Genomic DNA, 27,665 nt, shown 5'->3' on the forward strand with positions numbered 1-27,665 from the left:
ATGCAGAGCTTTCTAGAAGGGAAAACCACTTATCTTGTATGAATTCTCAGAAGGCTTCCTGTCAGAGCCTGGTCTGGATGGCCGGGGTGGACTGGCTGTTACCCAGCACCTCACATGCTGGTACCCGGTGCACTGTGGTAGAATGAGTAAGATTGTCATAGTCGGTTCTGGAATTAGGACCGGTCTAGGTTCGAATCCTGGCTCTGCTATTTATTTGCTCATGATCTTGAACAAGACATTCAACCTTCCTCAGGTGTCCTCATCTGCAACATAGGGTTAATGATACCTTTCCTTAGAATTGTGGTATGAAGTAATCATTCGTTCAGCAAATACTTGTTGAGCCCCGGCTGTGTGCCAGGCCCCCTTGTAGAGGGTATAGCAGTCACTGGACAAAACCGCCCCCCTAGTGCCTACAGTCTAGTGGGATCAGGCAGGTAAGGCACCTGCCACAGCACAGGGAGTTTTCTTCCTTCTGCTCCTGTCCCTTGACTGCTTTTCCTCTGACCAGGGAGACATGGAGCAGGCCCTGGAGAACTATGACATCTGCACAGAACTGCTCCAGAGCCCCACTGCCATCCAGGCAGAGGCAGGGACTGAGCAAAGAGACGTCGTCATCCGCCTGCCCAACCTCTACAATGATTCGGTCGTTTCCTTGGAGGAGGTGGGTGGGAGTTATTTAATGGTGTTTTCTTGGTCAAAGATTTATTCTGGGTTGGCCCAGTTAGACCAGGCCTGTTGTGTCCCTGTGGAGCAGGAGAGCGGCCCACGCGCTGAGCGGGGCTCCTTCCTCCCAGGGGAGGGTGAAGGGGCCTGGGAGAGGCAGCTCTGGTGCATGAGGGCGCCTTGGACTCGCCAGCACACCCCCCTGAGGGAAAGCTCATCCAGGCAGGGGGCAGGGATGGAGGGAGGCCTTTATCGGCAAGATCTGGAATGATCATTGCTTGGCTCTCTGGGCCGCATGCTGCAGCAGCTCCAGCGGGATTAGAGGGAAACTGCTATAGAAGCCTGCAGTGCTGGTCTGGCTGTGGGTTGGGTCAACGGTACAGGGCATGTGTGTCAGGCTCTCTCCGGTTCTGATCCTGTTCTCACTGCGCAGCCTCAGACCCTGCCACAGTTCCATGGCTGTGACATGTCCACATCAGCTGAGTGGCCTTCAGACTGTTACAGAATTTTCTGGACAAGGCCAAGTGCAGTGCCCCTGCTGCCTGCGTTCTGGGGGCCACAGCAGAACTCTTGCGAGGAGAGGGTTCTATGGGTCAATGCTGTGTGTCAGCTTCTGGACCAGGGCTCACCCAAGTCTCCAGTGGTCTCTGGTTCCTCGGTTCCAGGAGTCTGGTTCACTGTCCAACTATTTTGGCAGAGAATTTTCTGGAACCTCTCTGCTTCTGGGGTAGTTTTGTTTTTTTGCTATTTTTTTAAGGTGTTTAAGTAATCTCTATACCCAAGGTGGGGCTCAAACTCACGGCCCCTTTAAGAGTTGAAGAGTCGCATGCTCTTCTGACTGTGCCAGCCAGGCACCCCATTTTTTGCTTTGTTTTTAAAAGAATAGAGTGCCTTGACCTTAATAGAAGTACTTTTTTTTTTTTTTAAAGATTTCATTTTTTATTTATTAGAGCGTGCACACAAGCAGGGGAGCGGCAGGTGGAGGGAGAGGGAGAAGCACCCTAACAACTGAGCCACCCAGGCGCCCCAACAGAAGTACTTTTTAAAAAGCATTTGTTTTTTTTTTAAAGATTTTATTTATTTGACAGAGAGAGACACAGCGAGAGAGGGAACACAAGCAGGGGGAGTGGGGGAGAGAGAGAAGCAGGCTTCCCGCGGAGCAGGGAGCCCGATGCGGGGCTCGATCCCAGGACCCTGGGATCATGACCTGAGCCAAAGGCAGACGCTTAACGACTGAGCCACCCAGGCGCCCCTAAAAAGCATTTGTTTAATGTAAATGCTGGTGTGCTAACAGGGAGTCCACTTTCGTACTCCTCATCTGGGTCTAGTAAATGCAGACACTGGCCAGATTCAGAGAGGATGTGAGGGGTTTGTCATCGGGCAGAATGTCTGGGCCTTTTCCAGATTGATAAGAACCTGAAGTCACTGGAGCGGTGCCAGTCCCTGGAGGAGATTCAGCGGCTATACGAGGCTGGGGACTATAGGGCTGTCGTGCATCTGCTTCGCCCCACCTTGTGTACCAGTGGATTTGACCGGGCTAAACACCTGGAGTTTATGACTTCTATTCCGGAGAGGCCGGCCCAGCTGCTCCTGCTGCAGGTGTGTGCTGCCCACGGTCCCCCTTGCCCTGATCGCTTACCTTCTTTGCTTGGTTGTGGGTTTCTTCTCTGGAGGCTTTGCGATGGCCCTCAAGAACACGCACCAAAAGAGAAAAATAGGAGTAAGAACTGCTGACTGGCACTCAGGAAGATGCTAGTTAGAAGACATGGTCAAGACTGGGGGAAAGCTGGAACCTAGGAGTGCAGGTTCCAGGGTTCTGTGTGGCTCAAGATGAGCCCATACTTGAATTGGAATGTCTGCCTGGCAGACAAGGAAGGAAGAATAGGCAAGGATGGCACCCATCGATCCACCTGTTTGTTCATCTGCCTGTCTTTTTATATTACCTTTGAAATTAAGTCTTGAGTAGATGTTAAAATGGACAAACTATACATTATAATCAAGATCAAATAAATACCATGTGTACGAAAAAAGAACACCACTGTGGTGTTTGAAGCCATGTGCCCTCTTGACTCCCTCCGTGCCTGCCTTCTTTAGGAGGTAAACACTGAGCACTGGGCATCAGGATCTGCTGGGTGCCAGGCAGTTACTCAAGTCTCTCTGTGCCTTGGTTCCCTGTCTCTAGAATGGAGATGATTGTTGTCCATCCCTCAGAGGCCCGCTACAGGGGTTATACAAGTTAGTGTGTCTTGGCACCATGCCTGGCATGTAGCAAGCACCATATGGGTGGGTGCTGGCTCTCACCAGTGCCGCCATCCTCGGGAAGCGTGGGGTTGGATGATAAACATGAATGGTGATAAACATGATGTGCTTAGGGGCGTTGGGTGGTCTGGTGTCCTGTCTCTTATGGTTCACGCACTAATCGCATTCTGTTTATTATCTTACTGGGTTCTTCCCCTTCAGTTTGGAAAGAGAGCCCAATCTTCTCCCAGGCTTTTTGCTCCCATTATGTGAGACATTTGAATGAACTTTCTTGAACTGGGAAATAGTTAAGGGGTGCGGCTGTAGGAGCAAATGGAGGCATCTCCATTCTGGTGAAAGGGGAGGAAAGAGTTGGTTCTGGGAAGAAAGGGAGGGTGGGAGGGAGGAAGGGAGGTTCCAATTCCTGGCAGAGGAGGGTCAGGCTGGCCCATGCTGAGAGCAGGGATGAGCTGTGTCTGACCTCAGTTACCATGACAGGCTTGTGGGGGTGGATTGGTGGGGAATGGAGGAGTGTCCAGCATGGCTGCATATGGGAGGGGTGGTTGGGTGTACCAGGGAGGCCATTAGGTAGGGAGAGGGAGGGGAGAGGCTAGCCCCCACTGCGCCTGTTAAGATGGCCCCAGGGTTCAGATGTCCGTCTGCTGTCGTCCAGAACCCCTGGGTATGGCAGGGTGCTTCACGGATGGGTTGGATGGGCATTGAGCAGTACTTGAGAGGGCTGTGGTGAGGCCTGGGACAAGTGCTCTGGAAGCACCTGGTTTTTATTTTGAGGATAAGTGACTGTTGGTTTTTCCTCAATTTCCCATTGAGGGGGTGTGTTTTCTTATTGATTTGGAGTACTTTTTATATTTTAAAGATATTAATCTTTTTTTCTTTTTTTTTTAAAGATTTTATTTTATTTTTTTTTTAAGATTTTATTTATTTGAGAGAGAGAATGAGAGAGAGCACATGAGAGGGGGGAGGGTCAGAGGGAGAAGCAGACTCCCTGCTGAGCAGGGAGCCCGATGCGGGACTCGATCCCGGGACTCCAGGATCATGACCTGAGCTGAAGGCAGTCGCTTAACCAACTGAGCCACCCAGGCGCCCTTTTTTTCTTTCTTTTTGTTAAAGATTTTTTTTTCATTTGAGACACAGAGATACAGAGAGAGAGAGAGAGAGAACATGAGCAGGGGGAGAAGCAGAGGGAGGGGGAGAAGCAGGCTCCCTGCCGAGCAGGGAGCCCGATGCCATGCGGGGCTGTATCCCAGGATCCTGGGATCATGACCTGAGCCGAAGGCAGATGCTTAACCATCTGAGCCACCCAGGCCCGCCCCATTAAAGATATTAATCTTTTTTTCGTCAAATGTTGCAAATATTTTTTCCCAGTTTGCTTTTAAATTTTGGCCTTTTTTTTTGACATATAAGAGTTTTGAATTTTATGTTGTCAAATCTTTTGATATTTTTAAAAGTTTGTGATTTTGTTCATTATGCTTAGATAGCCTTTCCAAGACTAGAAGAATATTCATCCACTCATTCCACATACATGGATTAAGTTCCCGTAGTGTGTCTGGCACTGGGCAGGGGAGAAAGGCCCCCTTTGGCCAAACCTCTATTTTAGAAGGGAGGCAGACAAGAAGCATGTCAACAGATAGATAAAAAGTGTATTTGCCTTTGTTTTCTTCCCTTGGTGTTAGTTTTGCATTTATTGTCCTTCGTCTAGCTTTTATGGAATACGTCTGTGGAGGGGGTCTGATTTGGAATCCTCCCCTCTAGCAACTTGATGGCTCTCTCTCCCTATTTAGGCAAGCTGCTTTTAATGTTCTTTGATGTAATTGTGTAGTTTTTTTCTGGTTGAATTGATTCTAAGTTCTTGGTATTTTTGGTTGCGACTTTGAGCAGGATCCTTTTGTGGTCATTATATGTTCTAACTGTACATTTCTGGTTTATAGGAACCCTATTGATTTTTGCATGTTTATTTTAAATCTAGCCACTTTGCTGCATTCCCATTATTTCTGAAAGTTTCTGTTTGTTTGGGGTAGATGATCATGTTGCCCACAGTCAGTGGTCCTTGGTCTCCTCATTTGTTGGCAGTTATTCTTGTGCTTTTGAGCTCTTTCTAGCCTTGAGCCCTGGGGATTATGTCACATTAGAGCACTGCTGGTGGGTCCTTGTCTTGTCCCTGACTTTCGTGGCAACGCTGGCTGCACTTTCAGGTCTGTAGTCTTTATCTTGCTACACAATAAGCCCCTGCCCCTTGCGTGATTGGTGTTTGATCAGGAGGGGTCAGCTTGGGCCTTGGGGTTCCATGTCTGCACCCTGTAGTCTCCTTTATGGCTCTGGCCTCCTGCTAAAGAGTGTTGGCTTTCTCTAAAGAAACACAGACTCCATTTTCCTGGCAATTAGGGCTTTTAAATTGAGGATGGCTTTGATCTGTGTTCAGACATTGCAGCACATCCCAAAGGCAGTTTTGGGCACCCCTGTCTGCATCCCCTTGGAGAGGGGCAGCTGTGCCTGTTGTGTGGAGCTGCTGCCAGGCCTTAGCTGCAGTGAGGTCAGAGCCTGACGGGGCACCGGGCAGCAGGTGCTTCCTGCTGGTCTGACAGGCTGCCCGCCAGATCTGCAAATTCACAGCCAGGCTGAGTTTCCCTGCACAGTGGCATGGTGATGAAAGTGGCTGAGACTGAGGTGCCTAAGTGGGTTCTGTTCTAGAGCAAAAGGAAAGGGGGCTGCACAAAAAGCGATGGCTCCCAAAGAGAAGATTTTAAAATAGTGTGGTGTACTGAGAGCTCTTCCACGTGCCAAGGCACGGCACTGAGTGTGCTAGGTATAGCAGCTCATTTCCTGTACCCGGTACCTTGTTCCACCTGGGCACCTGGGTCGGGCGGGGCCTCTTAGAGCCATGACCTCAGCACTGCCGGGCTACTTGCCTCTGCTGTGGCCTTGCTCAGGCCCTCCTCTGCAGAAAGAGTCCCTCCCTGGCAGCCTGCCCTCCCTGCTGAGACCCCTCCGGAGCCACGGTACCAGATGAGTGCATGACTGGGTGGCCTGGGGCACGGTGGCTCGGGGTGAGAGCTGACAGAGGTGGTGGAGTCACTCACTCAGTCTCACCTTGGCTGCTCACCGGCTCTGTGGCCTCATCCATGTCCCAGCTTTATAAATGAGGAAACTGAGGTGCAGAGGTCAAGCCCCTTTCTGAAAGCCCCCTGGCTGGCACACGCTGTGCTGTGATTGCCCTCACAGAGGCCTCAAGGCCTGTGGAAAGCCCTCTTTTTGGACTGCCCCTCATGTCTTTGTCCCCAGCCACCTGGCCCTCAGTCCTGAGGACTAGGCGTGGAGAGTGCCATCATAGTCCTCTCATGGTATGCCCTGCTCCTCCTCCTCCTCGCCCCTACCTGTGCTCAGGACTCCTTGCTCCGGCTAAAGGACCACCAACAGTGTTTCGAATGCTCCGATGTGGCTTTGCACGAGGCCGTCCAGCAGATGGTGAATGCAAGTGAGTCTGCAGCCAAGGAGGAGTGGGTGGCCACGGTGACCCAGCTGCTGCTGGGCATTGAGCAGGCGCTCTCGGCTGACAGCAGTGGCAGCATCCTGAAGGAATCGTCTTCCTCCACTGGCCTCACCCGGCTCACCAACAACCTCATCCAGGTAAGCCACTACTCCTTTTTTCAGACATCCCCTTTCTTCGTAGCTCACCGGCTTTACTGCAGGCTAGGCACCCCAAGGGGATGTGTTGGCTGCTCTGGCTGCAGGAAGCGGGCACCTGCTCTGGCTGTGCACTGGCTGCACACCTCCATGGGGCTGGTCGGGTCTGTGGGGGTGAAGACTGCTGACCACTTGGTACCACAGGGTTCTTCCAGACCACCCATCCCCAAAGGGTGGACTTAGGCTCAGAGCAGGAGGCCCTGACGTGTGTGCTGTGAGCAGGAGGTGGAGCTGGGGCTGGAACCCCAGGCCCTCTGTTTCCCCACCGGGGCTCTCCACCACCCCACGTCATCCTGGCCCTCATAGCCAAGGGGTGATCACAGCACTCCAGTCGTCCAGGTGGGCTTCATAGCAGGGAACTTTCCTTAAGCTCTTTCTTCTGACAACTACTACTCAGGCCATCAACAGGTCCTGCCAAATCCACGTCCTTAACGTGCCCATTCTTTGTTTCTCCTCTCTGTCTGTAGTGCTCTGCCTTAGCCCAGGCCACCGCTCTCTCTTCTTTGAACTGTGGCAGCTTGCTCCCTGCAGTCCTCCTTGCCCCCTCTACCCTCCCAGTGCAGCCATCACCGCGACATGGGAACATCAGTGTACTCCTCCCTCTCTTCAACCCTTCATACTCCTCCGGGTTGCCCATCACCCAAGGTGCACGATTCCGCCCAGCCTCCTTTACTCATCTTTTGCTTCCTCGGCTGCCTCTGGGCCTCTGCCTGCATGCCTGTCCTCTGCCACCCACCCATTCCTGCCCTCTTCAGTATTGGTTCCACCACAGCCATTCACCTGGAGTGTCACCTCCACTCCAGGAAACCTCAGTTGCCCACCCCCTCCTTGGCAACCCCACTGTGGCCCTCATTTACCTTAAATGCAGTGGCCATACTGATTTTGATTCTTAATTTTTTAAAAAAGATTTATTTATTTATTTATTTATTTATTTGAGAGAGAGCAAGCATGCACGTAAGCAGGGGGAGGAGTAGAGGGAGAGGGACAGACAAGCCGACTCCATGCTGAGCGTGGAGCCCACCGTGGGGCTCAATCTCACGACCCTGAGACCATGACCTGAGCCAAAATCAAGAGTCGGCTGCCTAACCAGCTGAGCCACCCAGGCGCTCCTGATTCTTAACTCTTGAGTGGCTTGTCTGTGGCTCTCTTCCCTCTGTGCTATCAACTCCCTCCCTGCCCCACTCACCTCTGTAACCCTCACATCTGGCACGGGCCCAGCACACAGTAGGTGCTGAGGGCATCAGGAGCTGCACGTGACATAAGGGAGGACTATCAGAGCTGGCTTCTCCGATGCCTGGGCTTAACTCTGTTGCTGGGTACTCTGGGACGCTGATGATGTGCTGGAATGCTTCTAGGTCAGTGTCCCCACCTCTGCCCTGAGGAGTCATCCCAGAGGGTGGGAGCGACAGCTGGCCCTACTATGACATCCCCTGTTCTTCTCCCTCTCCCAGGTCATTGACTGTAGCATGGCCGTGCAAGAGGAGCCCAAGGAGCCCCATGTCTCCTCAGTGCTGCCCTGGATCATCCTGCACCGGATCATCTGGCAGGAAGAGGACACCTTCCACTCCCTCTGCCACCAGCAACAGCTCCAGAACCCAACAGATGAAGGTGGCAGGAAATGGGTCTGGGTGGGGGCAGGCCTTGACAGCTCTATCCAGGTGTTGAGTGGACTTAGGGCTCAGTCATCAGGGTTTTGTGTGGTGCTCAGAAGAAGCAGAAGCTCCTTTGGGGAGCTCATTGCCCAGGGAGGTCAAGAGGCAGTGGGGTGTGGTATTTCATGTCTGGTGCCGATGGCAACACAGAATGACAGCGTGGCGAGTGCTTACAAAGAGTGCTGACACTGCTCCAGGCAGTCTCACACTTGCTTACTCCTTTAATTCCCAAGGCAGCCCTGTGAGATGGGCAGCTACACACTGGCCCTTGCACTTAACCACCATGCTCTGTGACCCCTGCTGGTGTGAGCCCGCCAGTGAGGGAGGTATGGAGTGAGCACAGGTTCCAAATCCCAACTGTCACGTCTTGACTGTGTGACCTTGAGCAAGTCATACAACCTCTCAGCCTCTATTCCCCAGGTACATGCTGGGAATAATGGTACCTATCTCAGAGGATTGTTCTGAGGACAAAATGAAATAGTAAAGCTATCATTTGTTGAATCAGTGCCTGGCACATGGGAGTGCCAAATGATGAGTAGTTATAACAAGAAACCGAAGAGGGTGAGCCCAGGACTCTTCATAGAGGTGGTACTTGAGCCAAGTCAGTGCAGTGGTAGGAAATGTGGTGAATTGAAGAATTAACAATAACAACTAAATGACATTTAAACAAAGATTCCCTATCATTCTACCAAGTGGTAGAATGTTCCTGCATTTTCTGTCTAGACTTGGCCAATGACACAAATTTTTTATATAGCTGAGATTTTAATACACATATTTATGTATTCAGCTAAGTTTCAGATTAAATTTATTGGGAATCTTTCCTCAGTGATTTGAAAAATCAGAAAAATGGAAAGGAAAGAAAGTCATCCCTATTCCAACAACCTAGAGAAGGCCAGAGTTAACATGCAGTTTGTTTCCTTCCATTCATTCTCTCTAACTCCCCCAGTACTTATCAGCTGCTCACTGCATGTCAGACCTCTGGGAATAAGGCACTTCACTCTGACAGATTCATGGTGGGAGGAGACAGACCAGAACACCCACAGTGCCAAGCCAGGGTGGCCTGCTGAGAGAAGGGTGCCTCATGCTGCCTGGGTGGGGGCGAGGGGCGGGGTGGTATTGGGCTGAGGTTTGAGAGAAGAGCAGGGGCAGAGGAGGACACTGGGGAGATGGAGCAGCGTGAGCAGGGTTGCAGGAGAGCTGGACCATGTGGGTTGGACATGGGAAGTGCCAGACTGAGAAAGGCTTTCAGGACCTATTTTATGAAGCTGTTTCAGATTTTGCTCTGTAGTTTTTGTAATGCTGTTGAGAGGTGTCCTGCTTTACTGAACCATCCCCCCTGCTGACCCCTCAGGATGCCTGCAGCATTTCTCTCTTATAGGTCACACTTCGATGAACCTCATGTATACCTTTTTGCTTCTGCCTAATTGATTTTTTGGATAAATTTCTAGGATGAATATCTTTTGAGCTTTTGACAAGTAGTACCTTTATATTTTCCAAAAGGGTTTTAATAGTGAAAAAAAAATTGAGGTTTACAATTATGCTTATTGTTTTTCTTATAAATATAATACAGAGAGACTCCTGAATTAAGAGTATTCTTTCCCCTCTGATTAATTATATAAACAAAATATAGATTTTAAAAACCTGCCAGTAAGCAAACAAGGAAAGGGGGACAGTGGAATGCCATCAACTTGAGAGGGAAGGCCAAGGAAAGAATAAGATTCTGGTGGACTGGCAGCAGGTGTGGTTCCTGTCCCATCCTCTCCCACTGGTAGGAAAGTTGAGGGAAGATGGGAAGTTGGCAAAATCCTGGGAAATATTATTAATGTCCTCTCATTTGTAGAGAGTGGGCAAGTGGAGAAGCCCCTCCATATCACCCTGGGCTCGACAGAGACAGGAAGGGCTCCAGGGCCCTGCCACCTTCCAGTGACCAGATCACGCTGAGGGGAGGGATCCAGGGATGAAGCACATTACTGGCTGGGTGGGGAGAGGTCCGGTGTAGGGTAGAACATTGTCATATTGAGTTCTCTGAGCCAGTTCACTGGGGAGAGGAAGCAGGATAGAGCAAAGGAAAGTTGATCTGTGCTTCAGGTCTGACCCAGGCCTTGGCCAACCTGGCAGGCAGCTCTGGAGCCAGAGTGGCCCATCAGAGCTGTCCTACCATGTTGGACTCAAGTAGCTGGTCTTTAGACTCCTATCTTGCTCAGTCATTGCATATGGACTCCCACAGAAAGTGCATGACCTTGGGTGAGGTGCATCTCTGCAGCTACAGAAGAACCTGAAGGAGCTGACAGCTGGGGGCTGTCTGCTGACTGCACTCCTCTCAGTGGTTAGCCAGTCCTACCTTAAAGGGCATCTCAGAGAAAAGACGAAATCCAGGTGTCCCAGCGAGGACCGTGTGCAGCACTCGCCCAGTAATCTCCCTTCTACCTCCGCAGACACAGGTTACAGGAAAGTGGGTTGAGAGCAGCACCTACTTTAAAATTATGGCTTTAAGGAAAGGGCAAATTGATCTTATATTTGGGAAAGTGCCCCAGAAAATCCATTGCTGATATGGAGGAATTACGTTGTATGGAGGAAGTGCCCTAGCAGACCATGAGCAGGGTAGAAGAAGTGACGTGGGAAGTGTGCTGACCTATTGTAGCTTGCCCCCAACCCTGTGTGGGGGACGAAAAAGAAATAGATGACCTCAATCAGGAAGAAAACTTACACCAAGGAACAGAGTTGGGGCCCTGTAACGATTTGCACAAGAAATCACTGATTACCAAATTGGAACTAATAAGCAGAATGAAACGAAATGGAAAATTGCAAAACTAAGGGAAAACATTGCAAACCAAGCCTCACCATTATAAACTAATAAAGCAGGCTGCGAGGAGCAGAATGAGTATATGTAGAACTGAAACCAGGGATACAGTTCAGAGCCAAAAGCGTTGATGAGAAGGATAGATGTGGGAAACAGGTGGTCCGTGCGAGGATAGATTGTGCTTCTGATGGAAAGACTCTAGCAATGAAACAGGACAAGCAGTCAACCCACTGTCAAACACAGGAATAACATGAATTTCTCTGTAATAAAAACTGAATGTGCAGATTCAAAGTTTTCGGTATATACCGTGAAAAATTTGATACACAGCAAGATACATCCTGGTTAAGGATCTACTTTAAGAATAAAGATTTTTTAGATTTCTAAACTGAAAAAGCAATTTATCTTCACGGGATAAAACATGAGACTCATTTCAGATTTCTCCCTAGCCGCATTCAGGCAGTTGAGGTGATATTTAAAAGTCTACGCTGTTTTCAAGGAAAGATGGTGCAAACTAGGACATCTAGCCAAGTTGCTTATAATTAATAGTGGTAACAGACATTTATAAACAGGGATTCCAGCTTCTGTGGGTGCTTCTAAAAACACCACTGGAGAATGAAGTCAGTAAACCAACATGAGTCAGAATGAAATTCGTCAGGAGTGGAAAAGCCACAGGCAAGATTTTTTGATGAGCACCAAATCCATAGAATTGGAATTGAGAGAAAGCAACTATGCTAATTATGGTCACAGAACAGAGTGTCAGTGTTACGAACCTTGAAGTGCTACAAATAATATGTACAAAAAAATTGGGAGAAGGGGAGAAAGGAAGTGTTATAAGCTATCATCCATCTTGAGTAATAGAATCACTTGATGCTGTTGAAAATGGAGACTAAAGGACTGGCATGACTTAATTTCTTCATGATTTTCTGAGTTTTTTTTTTTTTTTAAATCCATGCCTCATACTTTTTTTTTTTTTGAACATTTTATTTATTTATTTGACGGAGAGAGAGAGAGAGCACAGCAGGGGGAGCAGCAGAGGGAGAAGGAGAAGTGGGCTCCCCGCTGAGCACGGAGCCCGATGTGGGGCTTGATCCCAGGACCCTGGGATCATGACCTGAGCCGAAGGCGGACGCTTAACCAACTGAGCCACCCAGGCACCCCATCATACCTTTTTTAAAAAATTAAATTAATTTATGTTTTTTTTATAGCAAGTGAGAGAGATCGAGAATGTATGAGCCGGGGGGAGGGGAGGAGGAGCAGAGGGAGAAGCAGGGGCTCCATCCTAGGACCCCGGGATCATGACCTGAGCTGAAGGCAGACACTTAATCAACTGAGCCACCCAGGTGCCCCCCTTTCACACCTTTTTGACTGGGGCTGGCCAGTGGTCAAAAAGTATGAAACAAATTTCATGAAAGAATCCTTATTCTACTTGGTGTGAGCCCCACTGGTATTTTCTGTCCTGTGTTCTATCCTAGTCCTCTTTAAAAATGCTAATTACAAGCCCACCAGTGGGTAATAGCCTAGAGTTTCAAAAACACTGAAGAATCTTTAAGGAGCTAATAATAGTTCTAGTGAACAAACACTTAACTGAAATTTGGTCATTCTATTTTTTTTCTATAATACTCCAGTAGGCCTACGTATAAGAATCTTTAAGAAATGGTATATGTCATACGGGTTTCATTGTTAAAAATTATCTTTCTGGACGAATCATGAGACTATGGACTCTGAGAAACAAACTGAGGGTTTTAGAGGGGAAGGGGGTGGGGAGATGGGTTAGCCGGTGACGGGTATTAAGGAGGGCATGTATTGCATGGAGCACTGGGTGTTATATGCAAACAATGAATTATGAACACTACATCAAAAACTAGTGATGTAATGTATGGTGACTAATATAACATAATAAAATAAAAAAAAAAAAAACCTGGGGGGAAAATAAATAAATAAAAATTATCTTTGTCTTTCAAAATGTTTCATATATGTGCCCAGAAAGATGCTTCCAGTGATGTCCACCAAATGTCAGCATGGTTATCTGGAGGTGGATGAGGCATTCCTTATGTCTTCTTGTATGATTTGAATTGTTTTTTGAGAAGCGTGTATTGCTTTAGTAAAGCCAGTCAAGTCATTACTTACTTAAAAAGATAAAAAAGGAAAGAAAGAAAAATCTGTGGCCGCTTTGGTAAAGACAGAAAAGCCTGCAAAGGAAAGGCTGAGCCTTGCAGCTCCCACACATGTCCCCATGCTAACTCTGTGCCGGTCTGTCTTTCCCTAGTGATGGCCGAGACGCCCATGCTCCCATCCTCCCTCATGCTGCTCAACACAGCCCACGAATATTTGGGCAGGAGGTCCTGGTGCTGCAATTCCGATGGGGCTCTGCTGCGATTCTACGTAAGCACTGCCCTCTTGGCCAGGGCTGGGGGCAGGGCGGGTGCGGGGGAGGAGTGCAGGGTGGGATGGGTTGGCACCCTGAGGCTTGCTTGCTTGGCCTCCCCCTGCACTGGGGCCTGCTGTGCTTCTTTGATTTTGTATCTGACTACTCAGAGTTGCCAGAAAGTCTGAACTTGGTTCCCTTGTGCACCTGAGTTCAGGGGTTCTGGATCTGGCTTGACCTACAGGTGGATTTAGAACCATTACTTGTTACTGCATCTGTTATGTGTGTGTCAGGCATAGGGCTGGGCCCTTCATAGTAATTTTAGAAGAAACAACTGCATTCACCACTGCCTTCCAATGAGTCCTGTTTGCCAGGCACCACTCATACAAGGTAGGAGTTGCTGAATCAATAGCTATTTAGCAAGTAAATATTTGGTGAGTGCAAATAACCTTCCCTCACTTGGCAGCTGTGATTGACTGGGCATACTGGGGATAAGCAGCATGATTCTGTCCCCAAAACTCGCTGCTGAGTGTGAGGCCAAACAGCACACAGACAGGTTACAGAGCACAAGAGGGTCACCCAACCCAGCCTGCAAGGTCTGTTAATAAATATTTCAGTGGAACATGGCCATAACCATTCATTTACCTATTAACTATGGCTGCTTTGGCAATACAGTGGCAGGGATGAGAAGCTCTGATAGAGTCCATATGGTACGTGAAACCTAAAATATTTATCGTATGGCCCTTCAGGAAAAGGTTTGCTGACCTCCGCTCTATACCTTTTCAGTGAGCAAGCATATCCTCTCTACAACCGCAGTCTGCCTCCCCAGTGCTGATCTTCCTCCTCTGCCCTATGCTTTCTGCGTGGCTCTTACCACCTTCTAGCATGCCTTATAATTTATTTATCTAGTGTGTTTATTGTGTACCTCTTCTCCATTGAAACGTAACTTCCATGAAGTAGGGATTTTTGTTAGTTTTGTTCACTGCTGGATCCCAGTACTTAGCACAGCGCACCTAGCCCATAGTAGGTGCTTAGTGCATAATGGGTTGAATGAATGAACGAGACTGAGAATATTTATAGAGCTCATGTATGTGTAAGGCTTGACAGTTTGCAGAGCACTTGTGCTGAGGAGGCAGAGACTTGGCAGGAGCCCTAGCTGTAGATGCCTGAGTGTCTGCTCTACCCTGTAAGTTCTGAGGGCCTCCCAGGTGCTCACCTTGGGTCAGCTCCACGCTTCAGGACCATTTTTGGAAGAATTGTGCTAAGCTTAGACTATATTGCTGCCCAGGAATTGTCGACTTCCTTCTTCTGCCTTCCCTCTCCCAATTAGAGAGTGTGGAGACATTGTCTACTTCCACAGGGTCACCTCCACAAGGCAGTCAGTCACCCTTATGCCCTTATGCTGCTTGGGGAAAGTCAAGAATGAGGTAGCACCTTTGCAAGCTGGTACCCAGCAGGAGTGGTGCTGAGGAGCGGCCTTCCAGCAGGCAGCAGGGGTGATGATGGGACGATCCTACTCCAGGTTTTCCTTAGGCTGCATCTTCTTTGGTGGAGCGTGTATTCTAGCTGCCAGGATCTGCCAAGTGAATTTGAGGGAGTGGAAGTAATAGGAGTACCTCCATGTTTCATTTCATAGCTCCTGACTTTTCTACCCAAGGCCCAGCTTTTCTGTTCCTGCTGCAACTTTGCCTTTGTGGACTTGGCTCCTGCTTATTGACTTCCCTCTCTGCTCGGGGCCATCTAGGTGTCCGCTAGCGATTTGCTTGCTCATGTAATTTGCTCATTTTTCTGTTGGGCTTTTTTTCTTTTTCCTATTGATTTGTAGAGTTTTTATGTACTCTGAATTCCAGTCTTTTGTCTGATATGTATGTTTCACCAGTTTTACGTGTCCGTGTGTGTATGTGTGTCTGTGCACGCGCACGTGTGTATTTAGTTCTAATTTCTATGCAATTTTATGTGACGTGTCTTTTAACTTTGTGTATAGTGTTTGTCTTACAGAATTTAAATGTCAAATTTATTAGTCCTTTATGGTTTGTTGGGTTTTTGTTTTCTGGGTGTGGTTTGTTTTGTTATTTGTACTTTAAGAAATCTTTTCCTCCCACAAGATTATTAATATATTCTTCTCTATGTTAATCTTAAAGTTCACTCTCATTTTTCACATCCGGTCTTTATTCCTTCTCAATTTTGGTTTGTTTATGACATGAGGTAGGGATCCATTTTACATTCTATATGGATGGCCAGTTGGTTTGTACCAATCATCAAAGAGTCTGTTCTTTCTGCACTAATTTGTAAGGCCCCCCTCCATCTTCTGTCCATACGTGTGAGGGTTTGTTGTTGGACTTTGTTCTTTCTATTGGTTTAGGTATTCCTGAGCCAGTATCACCCTGTCTTTGAGGTATACTGATACCTGCTAGGATTAATCGACTTACCTATTTGTCACATTCTCTTGACTGTTCTTTGCCCTTTCCTCTTCTAAAACATTGTAAGGACAGTTGGTAAAATTTTGTGACCCCCGCCCACCCACTCCCTAATCCTCGCCACCATTGGAATTTAATTGGAATGGCATTAATCTCACAGATTAATTTGGGGGAGAGTTGCCATTTTTATATGATTCTTTCCAGTCATGAATGTAGTATATCTCTCCATTTATTCAGATCTTATACTTTCATGTCCCTTGATACAGTTTTATAATTTTCTCCTTAAGCTCTTATATATATTCTGTTAGATTTATACCTGGGCATTATTTTTTTATTCCTGTTATAAATAAATATTTAAAAATTAAGTTTTCTGTTTCGTGTTTGTGGACAGATAGGAACACTACTTTTTATTTTTTTATTTTTTATTTTTTAAAGATTTATTTATTTATTTATTTGAGAGAGAGAATGAGATAGAGAGAGCATGAGAGGGGGGAGGGTCAGAGGGAGAAGCAGACTCCCTGCTGAGCAGGGAGCCCGATGCGGGACTCGATCCCGGGACTCTAGGATCATGACCTGAGCCGAAGGCAGTTGCTTAACCGACTGAGCCACCCAGGCGCCCAGGAACACTACTTTTTAAAAAATAAGTTTCTCCTGTCCCTAACTCCTTTACTACTGCTTTTATTAATTCTGATGGATTGTAGATTTCTCAAATTTTCTCCGCGGACTTATATCATCCATGAATAACTATTTTTTCCCTTCTTTTCAATCCTTACAGTTTCTTTTTTTTTTTTCCCTTGTCTTAATGCTTTTGGCCTAGGGGTTGGCACAGCTTTCACTGTAAAGGGACAGATGGTAAATCTTGTAAGCTTCTGTCGGCCATAGGGTCTCTGTTGCAGATACTCAGCTCTCCCATTGCAGCACAGAAGCAGTCCTTGTCAGTATGTAAAGATAATATGTAAAAGCTTGTGAATGCTGAAATTTGAATTTCATATGTTACAAAATAAATTCTTCTTTTGATTTTTTTTTCAATCATTTAAAAAATATAAATGCCAATCTTAGCTTCTGAGCTATACAGAAATAGGCAGTTTTCTCCCTGGGCCATAGTTTGTCACCCCAGCCTAGAGCTCTCTCTCTCTTTCTTTTTTTTGGGGGGGATAAATTTTAAAGATTTTATTTATTTATTTGACACAGACAGAAAGAGTACAAGCAGAGGGAGCAGCAGGCAGAGGGAGAGGGAGAAGCAGGCTCCCCGCTGAGCAGGGAGCCCGATGCGGAACTCAATCCCAGGACCCTGGGATCATGACCTGAGCCGAAGGCAGCTGCTTAACCGGCTGAGCCACCCAGGCATCCCAGGGGGGATAAATTTTAAACTACTGACCCTTTCTTTGGTGATTCTAGGCCCATTTAGATTTTCTTTTCTTAACCCAATTATATATATATATATTTTTTTAAAGACTTTATTTATTTATTTATTTGAGAGAGAGAAACAGCAAGAGAGGGGATAGGGTCAGAGGGAGAAGCGGGCCTCGAGCAGAGCAGGGAGCCCGATGTGGGACTCCATCCCAGGACTCTGGGATCATGACCTGAGCCGAAGGCAGTCGCTTAACCAACTAAGCCACCCAGGCGCCCAACCCAATTATATTTTTGAAATAGTGTCCACATAAGCATAAAGTTGTTCATGAAGTGTGCTTATGATTTAAAAAGTCTCTGTGGTACCTCTGGTTATGCCTCTGTTTCAGTGCTAAAATCATTTATTTGTGCTTCCTCTGCTCCTTTTTTATAAGTCAGTCTTTCCTGAAGCTTATCTAAATTAGTTTTCTCAGGGGGCACCTGAGTGGCTCAGTTGGTTAAGTGTCTGCCTTCGGCTCAGGTCATGATCCCAGGGTCCTGGGATTGAGCCCCAAGTCAGGCTCTCTGCTCAGCCAGAAGTCTGCTTCTCTCTCTCCTGCTGCCCCTCTCCCGCTCAAGTGCACGCACGTGTGCGGGGTCTCTCTCTCACTTGCATACTCTCAAATAAATAAATAAAATCTTAAAAAAGTTATTTATTTGAGAGAGAGTGAGCGAGAGAGAGAGAGCACGCACAAGTGGGGGGAGGAGCAGAGGGAGAGAATCCTCAAGTAGACTCCCCGCTGAGTTTGGATCCCGATGCAGAGCTTGATCTCACGACCCTGAGATCATGACCTGAGCCGAAATCAAGATTCAGTTGCTCAAATAACTGAGCCACCCAGGCACCCCAGTAACTTCTTCCTTTTATTAAGATGTAAGTGTTACAAATTTATGTGTGAAACTTATGGGAAAAGCTATACGCTTACCCCCTTGAATTACATGGTGCTTAAACCATCCCTCAGGTAACATCTTCCTTTCATTAAGGTCTAAGTCTTTTTCAACCTATGTTTAGAAGCATATGGGAAAGGCCTGTGCTAAGTCTTTGGAACTACACTGTGCTTAGATGGCCACTCAGTGACAGTGTTCAGTCTTCTAGTACATGTGTTGAAGGTTATGTTTTCTCCCAAGTACGTTTTTAGCTGCATGCTGTAAGTTTTGACGTTTGGTATTTGCTACCTTTATATACTGATTTCTAATTTTACTGACTTATGTTCAGAGAATGTGGTCTGTATTGTTTCTCGTCTTTAGTACTTGTTGAGATGTGCTTTTTGTCTATTTTGGTAAAAATCCCATGGATGCTTGAAAAGAATGTGTAGCTGCTAACATTTGGGCATAACTAATCTCCATAGATACATGTTGACTGAGTTGTTTATATCCTCTATAATCCTTATTAATGTTTGGTCTGAGAGAGACAATTTATTATGTCTTTGGATATATTTTGTGCTTTGGATATATTTTGTGCTGTATTTTTATACTTTATGCTGAGAGAGAGGGAGTCACTCTCAGACTCCCTCAGCCCTAATGGGATTTACCATCTTGCATTATAACCACTTGTTTAACTGCCCCTCTATTGGAATCTGAGCTTCTTAAAAGCAGGGACTGTGTCACACTGTGCCTAGCAAAAGAAGGTGCTCAGTAAATATTTGGGAAGCAAATGAATGGCCAATAAATAAGTAGAGAAGTTCCCAGAGGGCATATAATATCTCCTTCTAGCAGCTGGTAGGTACTGACTGGGCATGCTGGAAGGAAGGCAGTTTGGCCAGCAAGCTCCTCAGGAGGTCATGTCAGAGCTGCACCCAGAATGGCTCCTGTGAGGGTAATAGGCCGTTTCCAGGAAACAGGTCCCACAGACACGGCCTCCTCAGGTTGACAGAGTTGACAGAGTGGTGGTCTCCCTGGGGTCCCACTGTGCCAGGGAAGCTATGGGCCTTCTAAGGCATCTCTTCCTGCCTACCATAGGTACGAGTTCTCCAGAAGGAGCTCGCTGCGTCCGCCTCGGAAGACACACACCCCTACAAGGAGGAGCTGGAGACGGCCTTGGAGCAGTGCTTCTACTGCCTGTACAGCTTCCCTAGCAAGAAGAGCAAGGCCAGGTACCTGGAGGAGCACTCGGCCCAGCAGGTGAGGGTGCTGCCCAGACCCCCCGCACTTGCCCCTGCGCAGAGGAGTGGGGCTCAGAGAAGTAGGGGCTCTGAGCACTCTTTAAGGACATCAGACGCATAGCTCTTGCACCAAAAGAATGAGACTGGTCTGACATAGTCTGATCACAGGAAAAGGGTTTTCCTTGCAAAAACTACCTTCGCAAATGTTGACTAATCATTCAAAAGTGCAGCATGGCAATTTTCAAAGGATTTCTTTTTCCAATTTGGATAATACAAATAATTCTTTAGAGGTTTTCATTTGTTCTTGTTTGGTTTTCAGAGCAGTGTTGGGTATATTACCTCATGGCTTGTCATTTATTCTCTAATCTTACCAATTCCATCCCCTGAATGTAAGCTACTTGGGCAGGGCCCCCACAGGGCACTATACAGAATGCAGAACCATCCTGGTCCAGAGCAAGCAGTGGAGTAGCTGAGGCTCATGGAGAGGGTCAGTGGCCTGGCCACAGTCCCCACTCGTGCTTGAACCTACCCTCTGGCTTGGCCACATGGACTCACAGAGTGCGGCCCTCAGTTTCCAATATTTGTCTTTATCAAGGCCCATGCGTATGCCAGTTTGCTTTTCTGCTCTTCAGACGTTTGGTTTTGGGGATTACAGTGGGTATGCAAAATTTTAAGGGTATACAGGTCTGTTTCTAAACTCTGTAACCTCGTCTGTGTTTTTCCCATGGAAGAACTTCTCCCTTTCTGCTTTACCCTGACTGCATTATGATCTGCCTTCTGTCTTTTCTCAAGGTGGACCTTATATGGGAGGATGCCCTGTTTATGTTTGAGTATTTTAAGCCCAAGACCCTTCCTGAATTTGACAGCTACAAGACCAGCACTGTGTCTGCTGACTTGGCCAACCTTCTGAAGAGAATCGCCACCATTGTACCCCGCACAGAAAGGCCAGCGCTGAGCCTAGACAAAGTCTCCGCCTACATTGAGGGTGCCTCAACTGAGGTAGGAACTGTGTGTGATGGGGCTGTGTCCTGTCATTTTTTTCCTCCAGCATTGCTGTTTATGCACCTTGGCTTCTTTCCTTGCTTTATACCAGAAGTCAGGGCCATGAGAAGCCTAGGGTCTGTCCTGTGCTAATGTGAATGGTCCTGTGTTTACAGCATGACTGGTCACATCTGAGACCCTGACTCCATCTCTCCTTATCCTTGGTCCTTCACCTGCTAGGTGCCCTGCCTTCCAGAAGGGGCTGACCCCTCCCCTCCGGTGGTGAATGAGCTCTACTACCTCCTGGCTGATTACCATTTCAAAAACAAGGAGCAGTCCAAGGCCATCAAGTTCTACATGCATGACATCTGTATCTGCCCCAACAGGTCAGTGGCCTGGGCATCAGGCCAGGCAGGGAGGGCTGGGGTGACTCCAGCTCAGCAGGCTCCTTACTGGGCCAGTTTGGGGTTTCCCTGCCCCAGCAAAGAGACCAGGGAAAAAGGAATGAGAAAGTGTGTTTAGCAATCTGCAGTTTTAGGGAAAGGCAAGTTCTTCATAAAAAGAAGAGCAATGAAGAAGGCTTCTTTCCAGAAGGTGCCTGGGATGAGTGTTGGGATCAGAGAAGGTATGAGCTGTCCATCTGGGTCCAGGCCAGCAGGGGAAGGGGATGCCACCTGGCTCTATCCTGTTGGTTGTGTGCTGCCTCCTTTCCTGGCTCCTGGCCCCGGGAAGTGGGCTGATGTGCTCTATGTGTCTTTAGTTATGGTTGTTTCCTTATTTGGGGGTAAGGGCCCTACTCATAAAGTCTGATTCATTTGATTGAGAGGGAACATTTTCTCACGGCTACCACATCTAGGAGGTTAGCCTGGGGTCAAGGTAAGCCTTGTGTCTAAAGGGTCCAGAGTAGTATCTGTAGGTAAGTACTCAGGGGCCAGGCCACAGTGGCTGCCCACCCTCAGGCGAAACCAGCAAGCTCCATCTTGTCAGGATCCACCTGGCCCAGGGGAGAGGGGCTGGGATCTGAATGAAGAAATCAGTTTACACAACTTCTGTAGCTTGGGGGAAAGGTTCTCCCAGATGCCCTATTGCTCGGCCTCTGGTTTCCTCCAGGCAGGGAGCCATGTGCCAATGGCCCTGGATGTCCTCTCTGGAGTCACTGTGGGCCAGTGTGGTGGCTAGAGCTGTGAGCACTAGACCGCGAGCAGTCACCTCCTTTGTACTGCTACCTCCATGTCTGAAAAGTAAGGATGATAAAACCCACCTATCCATGGGGAAGTGGGAGCTTGGCGTGGCACCTCTCACTCAAAAGCCACTTGGGCTACAAGACGAGGTTCATGACGGCTCAGCGGGGCCTCATTCGAACCTATACATGCACCTGTTCAGAGCCCTGCCAGAGAGGTGGGAGGTCCTGTGAGGACTGGCCCCAGGGCCAGGAGGAACTTGGTGGCCCACTCCTGGGCCTCCTTCATTCCAGCCCTACGTAGCAGGCAAATGTCAGGGACAGCTTGGGCTCAGTCTCATCTTCTGTGCTAGTTAAGATGGAAGTTTGGATACTGGTTTTTTCTTTAAATCTTCTGAGCCCTCTAGGTACAGGTGAAGCCCATGACAGACAGCTGGGTGGATGGTGGAGTGTTCCGGCCACAGTGTTTGTTGGTGGTTCCTGTGGGGAAAAGAGTCTTGTGAGGATGCTAGCAATAGCTTTTCTCGACCTGTGTTCATTTCACTCTTCCATCTGCTCTTGCTCAGCTGGGATTGGGCCGCCTCGGCCAGGCATTTCATAGAGTGGCATTTGGGGGGACAAGATGGGAGTAGGCCACAATACAGCTCATCCGTCTGCCAAAGAAACAACTCTGGGCCCAGTGCTAGGAGCAGGCCTGCCCTGCATGAGTCTAAGAGCCCAGCGCATAGGTTCTGGGCACTTCCTCCTCCTGAGTTCATGGCATCACTGGCCCTTGGGCTGGACCCCATTGTCCCTGTGGGTCAGCATTCCCAAGTGTGGGTTGTGCACTGCTCTGCTAGGATCAAGAACCCATGGCAGGACTTTGTTTTTGTTGACACATAGAGGAGCATTTTGAGGTTTTATGATGATGTGTCTATGTTCTTGGTTACTCATGTTTGTGACTGCACATAGTGGTTTCCATTTGGGTACTCCTGCAGGCTTTTGGGCATACACTGTGATGTAGTCCTTTCCCTCAAGGCAAGGGCAAAGGGAGTTGCTGAAGGCTCAGTGTGGAAGGAGCTGGCCCTGGTAGAAAGTCCCTGACAGGGTTCCCACCATCTGGAGGGGAGCTTGACACCTACCCCCATGCTTCCTCCTGGAGGTGACCTGAGCAGAGCCCTGGATCCCCAGGCCCTGAGGAGGAAAAGGTACACTCGGGACCTCCACACAGGGGCCGAAGCCTTCTTTTTTGCTATCTCTGGTTACCATTTGAGCCTTCAGGCCAGTTTACTGCTCCTTTGTTTGCACTTTCTCATCTCCAGGTGCCTGGAGTATGGCAGAAGCACATGTGAGCTTCGTAAGTTTGCTGTGTCCCTACATAATGCCTTGGAGACTGTCAAATAGTCCAGGAAGCCAGTTAGCCAGTTTTAAAGTTAGTGTAGCAGTGGGTCAAGAATTGTTAGTGTTCATGGAGGGTAGCATCTGTCATGTGATTGCTGCCGTTTCTGTTGTCTGTACTTGCACTCAGGAAATTTCACTCTCCCAAGTGCCCAGAAATCATCTTAGCCTTGGTTTCCATCTCAGAGAACCTTCTGCATTTTCCCTACCACTTTCTTTCAGGCGATCTCAGAGCAGTGGGGTCTTAGCCATCCTGTGGTCCCCTCGCTCTCATCTTACTTCTGGGAACTCAGCTGGAGAGGGCAGGATCTGGTCAAGGTGCCAGAGGGAGAACTATGTAGAAGCTACCTGGTTGTGTTTTTGGGGTCTTGGCTGCCCCATGCTTTTGGTCAGTGAATGTGTTGATGCCAGGTGCTACCAGTGAGGGGTTAGGTGAGGTGGCAGCAAGATGGGAGCTTCCCTATCATCTTGGATGGGCAGTGCTTTGTAAAGCACCCCTTTTCCTTTCCATCAGAGACATTCTATAGGTAAGCCTTCCAAGCAAGGAAGCAAAAGGGAGCAGAGTCCAAGAGCCCACAATGCTGGTGAGCACAATTTGGGCTCGAGTTGGTGGGGATCCTCTTAGAACACTTACTGAGTACCTGTGAGGTGCTGGATGACCTAAGATACATATCCCAGCAGCTCTGCTCTCTTGAGGTGGGTTTTCTTTTTTTCTTCTTTCAGATTTTTATTATTTATTTACTTGAGAGAGAGTGAGTGAGGGAGAGAGAGAAGGAGCACGGGGAGGGGCAGAGGGAGAAGCAGACTCCCTGCCTAGCTGGGAGCCCGATGTGGGGTTCGATCCTGGGAATCCTGGATCATGACCCGAGCCGAAGCCAGATGCTTAACCGACTGAGCCACCCAGATGCCCCACTGAGGTGGGTTTTTTTAGCCATATTTCATAGCTCAGAGACATGGTGTCACTGGGTGGTGGAGCTAGGCTCTGGGCCCTGGCCTGGGAGACGGGCTCCCACAAATCCCTGGGGTCACCGCCCTGCAGGCTATCATGTCTGCAGTGCTGTAAGGGCAGTGGTGTGTTTACTGGTGCTTTTGTCGTGACCACAGGTTTGATTCCTGGGCAGGCATGGCTCTGGCCCGGGCCAGTCGCATTCAGGACAAGCTGAACTCCAATGAGCTGAAGAGTGATGGGCCCATCTGGAAGCATGCCACGCCTGTCCTGAACTGCTTCCGGCGGGCCCTGGAAATTGACAGCTCCAACCTGTCCCTGTGGATCGAGTATGGTACCATGTCCTATGCCTTGCACTCCTTCGCCTCACGCCAGCTGAAGCAGTGGAGAGCTGAGCTGCCCCCTGAGCTCGTGCAGCAGGTGAGGTGGGGCTCTGCAGAAGAGCTGCCATCCTGCTATCTGACTAAAGTGCCCTCAGGTGGCAAAGTTCTGTCCTATCCATTCCTTGCACTTGTCCTCACAACCCTGCTGGGAGCTCACAGATGATTCTCCTCATGAGACTGAAGCCATACTGTGGTCAGTGACAGCTTGGTCCTTGGTCTTTAGACACCTAGTCTGGTGTGGGTGAATTTAGGGCCAGGCTCTTGTGATCTAGCTGGTCAGCCATCAGTTTCCTGGCAGTGGAGAAGCAGGGGAGGCGTGTTGGCCACCAGAAGTAGTTGTGTCTCTTCCCTGTTCCTTCAAAGGAACTTCCTGAGTCCTTGTAAAATTTTTGACACTGTGTTGGGAATTTTGAAGTCCGTCTTGGTAGGGGGTTCCCCTAGTGCAAGTCGCTGGGTGTCTAGCCTGAGGTGTCTGTTGAGCAGGGCACCCTTGCCTCCTTGACTTGGAAGTGAAGGAGTCCCACCGACGTGTTTAAGGCTGACGTGGCAATAAGATGCCATGGTCCAGAAGGGTTTCTAGGAGAGCAGAGTGCTGAAGGGGACTGTTTCTTATAGTGATCATATGTGGTCAAAATCCAAACAAGATAATGGCCTTGTTAATGCTGCCATTGGATTGTTATGGGAACTCAGTGAGAGCAGCCTGGTCAGTGGGGCCGTCCTGACAGCCCCTTCGTCCTTGAGATTAGGCCTCCGTTGTCATGCCCAGCTCCCTACCCCCGGCCCCTGCGACCCTTCAGAGGCAGGTCACAGGCTTCCAGAGTGCTTGGCCTCGTGATGACCCTGACCTTCCCACATTGTGCTAAGTAGGGGAAGTCCTAGCCTTGTGCAAGGAGGTAACAGCTCTTTGTTGCTTTTACTGATTTTATATAGAAGTGAGGTGTCCTTAGCGTTAAAAATTCAATTGGTATGGAAAAGCGTAAGTGGGAATGTAATAATGACATAAATGTCACCCTCCCGCAGTGGCCCCTTTTGTACCTGGGCGACATCCCTACCCACTAGCGGGGGTGTGAGGGGAAGGAGCTGCTGTTTGAGGGCAATCAGCTCTAGCAAAGAGTCACAAAGTGAATCTACTCACAATGGGACTCAGTTATCCTAGTGAATAGTGCCTACAAGGTGTGATTGGGACTTTATCTTAGTAATTAAAGAATGATGAAATTAACTCCTAAATCTTACCTTATTAGGACTTTGGTGATAATTGCAAGGATGTGTTAATTCTTCAAATGAACCAGGAATGACTGAGTTTGGTTGGCTTGGGGGGAGCTTAATTTTCCAACAGTTTTATGCTAGCATGCTATGATGCCCCTTCACCTCAGCAGCATAAATTTACGCAGCTACCTTTGCAGAAATATTCGAGGGCTACTTCCCTCTCACAGGATTCTCTGATGTCTTTGTGCCTTAGAAGAGTGTCTTACGGTCTTTTCCTTGACCAGTTGTCCTCCCTTTGGGTGATTGTCAACCATGGTAAATGTGCCTGGTGCTCATGTATAAAGGCTTTGTCCACCTTTCTTTCTTTTTTTTTTTTTTTTTAAGAGTTTATTTATTCATTTGAGACACAGAGATAGAGAGAGAGCATGAGCAGTGGGAGAGGCAGAGGGAGAGGAAGAAGCAGACTCCCCGCTGAGTCAGGAGCCCGATGTGGGGCTCGATCCCAGGACTCTGGGATCATGACCCGAGCCGAAGGCAGACGCTTAACCATCTGAGCCACCCAGGCGCCCCTGTCCACATTACTTTCATCAACTTCATGAAATCCCACATCTTTTGCAAAATTTGCCATTTACCTTTGCAGTAGGTCTGCATTACACCATCAGACTAGGTATAGAAATCAGCAAGAGACTGGCCACAGAATGAAGGGAGTGAGCTGGGTGGGGATGGGTGTCCGTGAAAGCGCTGGGGGACTATGTTAGAAGAGCACGAGTGGAATCCGAACGTTCCCATGCTGTCGTGACTGCCGTGGGGGCCTCGGAGTTGACACACAAGGTCCTGCCGGACATTGGAGTGCTGTACAGTACACTTTGAGAAAGCCACAAAAAGGCTGAAATCCTCTTTTCTCTCCACACATTTCCTGGTCTCCACATGTCACCCACACTTGGCAAGGGCGACCTGGGGCTCTACCTCAGGGTGTTGTTTGAGGAATGCCAGTGACTTCACCTTCTTCCCATGAGCTCTGCATGCCACCGCCCGTGCACCCAGAGGGTTGTCTCAGGGGGCTGGACTCTGGGCACCTCGGCCCTAAGGTTGTCCCTCTCTCTGTCTCTGCCCGGAGTGCATGAACCCTACGGGCCAGTGAGAACAGTAGCTCCCCCACGTGACTGGGCATCAGAACCTTTCGGGGGGAGTGGGGAGCTTGTTAAAAGGCCCCATCAGGGACTCACAGTCAGAAGCTGCCCTTGCGCAGGCTCCCTAGGTGGATTAGACATGGTATCCCGTGGACGAGCCTGGCACCAGTGGCAGAGGACAAAGGTGGTGGCAGGAAGGGTAGTGTGGCCACGGAGCAAGGACAGGTATTGTTCTGTGACAAGGCCAAACCCTGGAAGAAAATGGGCGAGAGCAGAGCAGCCTGGCCCTTGTTTTAACCATCACCTCCGTTATAGAAACCACTCTTCACTCATAGAAGAAACACCTTCTTTAAAACAACTGCCACAGTAGGACAAAGATAAAATCTTTTTGGCTCCTCCCCATCCCCCACCCCCCCCTTCTAGTCCCTGCTTCAGAGCAACTTACAGTTAGGCTTGTATCTTTCCAGACTTTAAACAAACACTCTTTCTTATGTATACATATACTCCTGGAAGGAATGCCGTTATTTACCTGTTCTTTTCTTCTAGCCTAAATGCTGTCATGCTGTGTATGGCGTTGAGCTTCCTTTTCATTCAGCACCATGTTGTTGAGTTCTACTTACGCCATGCAACCCTCTTTCATTGTGACATCCCTACGCAGAGGCCCCTTGCTCCATTCTGTTTCTAGTGTAGTGGCCCCAGGGCTGAGCAGGCTCGGAACTAAGTCCCTGGTAGCACCAGGAACACTTGTTACCCTCTGCTGGGACTCACTGGGGTGGGTGGGGCACGGACCTTGGGATTCTTTCTCTAATCCTCCACCAGTGAAGCCCAGTAGGATTTAGCAGAATAGAGGTTTTCCAGGAAGTAAATATGATGAGAAATCAGAGTGCCCTTTCTGCCATTGGTACTTGAAGGTTTTGTTTGTAGAGCTCCCCAAGAGGAGGGAACTTTTGGCTCTCCCAGGAAGGGGCAGGGAAGGCAGAAAGTGGGCGACAGACAGGAGACCCAGGTTGACTCCCTGCACACCTCTTCCCCTTGCCTATTCTTTCTCTTGCATAGTTCGTGGCCTCTGTGGCTGAACTCCATTCTGATCCTCTGGAAGCCAGTGGCCCAGGTAGTTCAGGGCCTGAAACTGGGCTC

At 48.6% G+C, this 27,665-nt stretch overlaps 1 protein-coding gene across 3 annotated transcripts in view; it reads left to right on the forward strand.

Annotated features, from left to right (window-relative positions):
- Positions 1 to 27,665, forward strand: part of CABIN1 (calcineurin binding protein 1) — a 155,907-nt gene that overhangs the window by 39,897 nt on the left and 88,345 nt on the right. For all 3 annotated transcript variants that reach the window (XM_034989237.1, XM_034989239.1, XM_034989238.1), the window contains exons 15-23: positions 509 to 661; positions 2,068 to 2,262; positions 6,304 to 6,546; positions 8,055 to 8,211; positions 13,322 to 13,437; positions 19,183 to 19,344; positions 20,118 to 20,324; positions 20,547 to 20,692; positions 23,968 to 24,229. In XM_034989237.1, coding sequence (XP_034845128.1) covers positions 509 to 661; positions 2,068 to 2,262; positions 6,304 to 6,546; positions 8,055 to 8,211; positions 13,322 to 13,437; positions 19,183 to 19,344; positions 20,118 to 20,324; positions 20,547 to 20,692; positions 23,968 to 24,229 — 1,641 coding nt within the window. The remainder of the gene's footprint in view (positions 1 to 508; positions 662 to 2,067; positions 2,263 to 6,303; positions 6,547 to 8,054; positions 8,212 to 13,321; positions 13,438 to 19,182; positions 19,345 to 20,117; positions 20,325 to 20,546; positions 20,693 to 23,967; positions 24,230 to 27,665) is intronic.

Source organism: Mirounga leonina, unplaced genomic scaffold (genome assembly GCF_011800145.1).
Source record: "Mirounga leonina isolate KUSES-001 unplaced genomic scaffold, KU_Mleo_1.0 Mir_481, whole genome shotgun sequence".
Lineage (NCBI taxonomy): Eukaryota > Metazoa > Chordata > Mammalia > Carnivora > Phocidae > Mirounga > Mirounga leonina.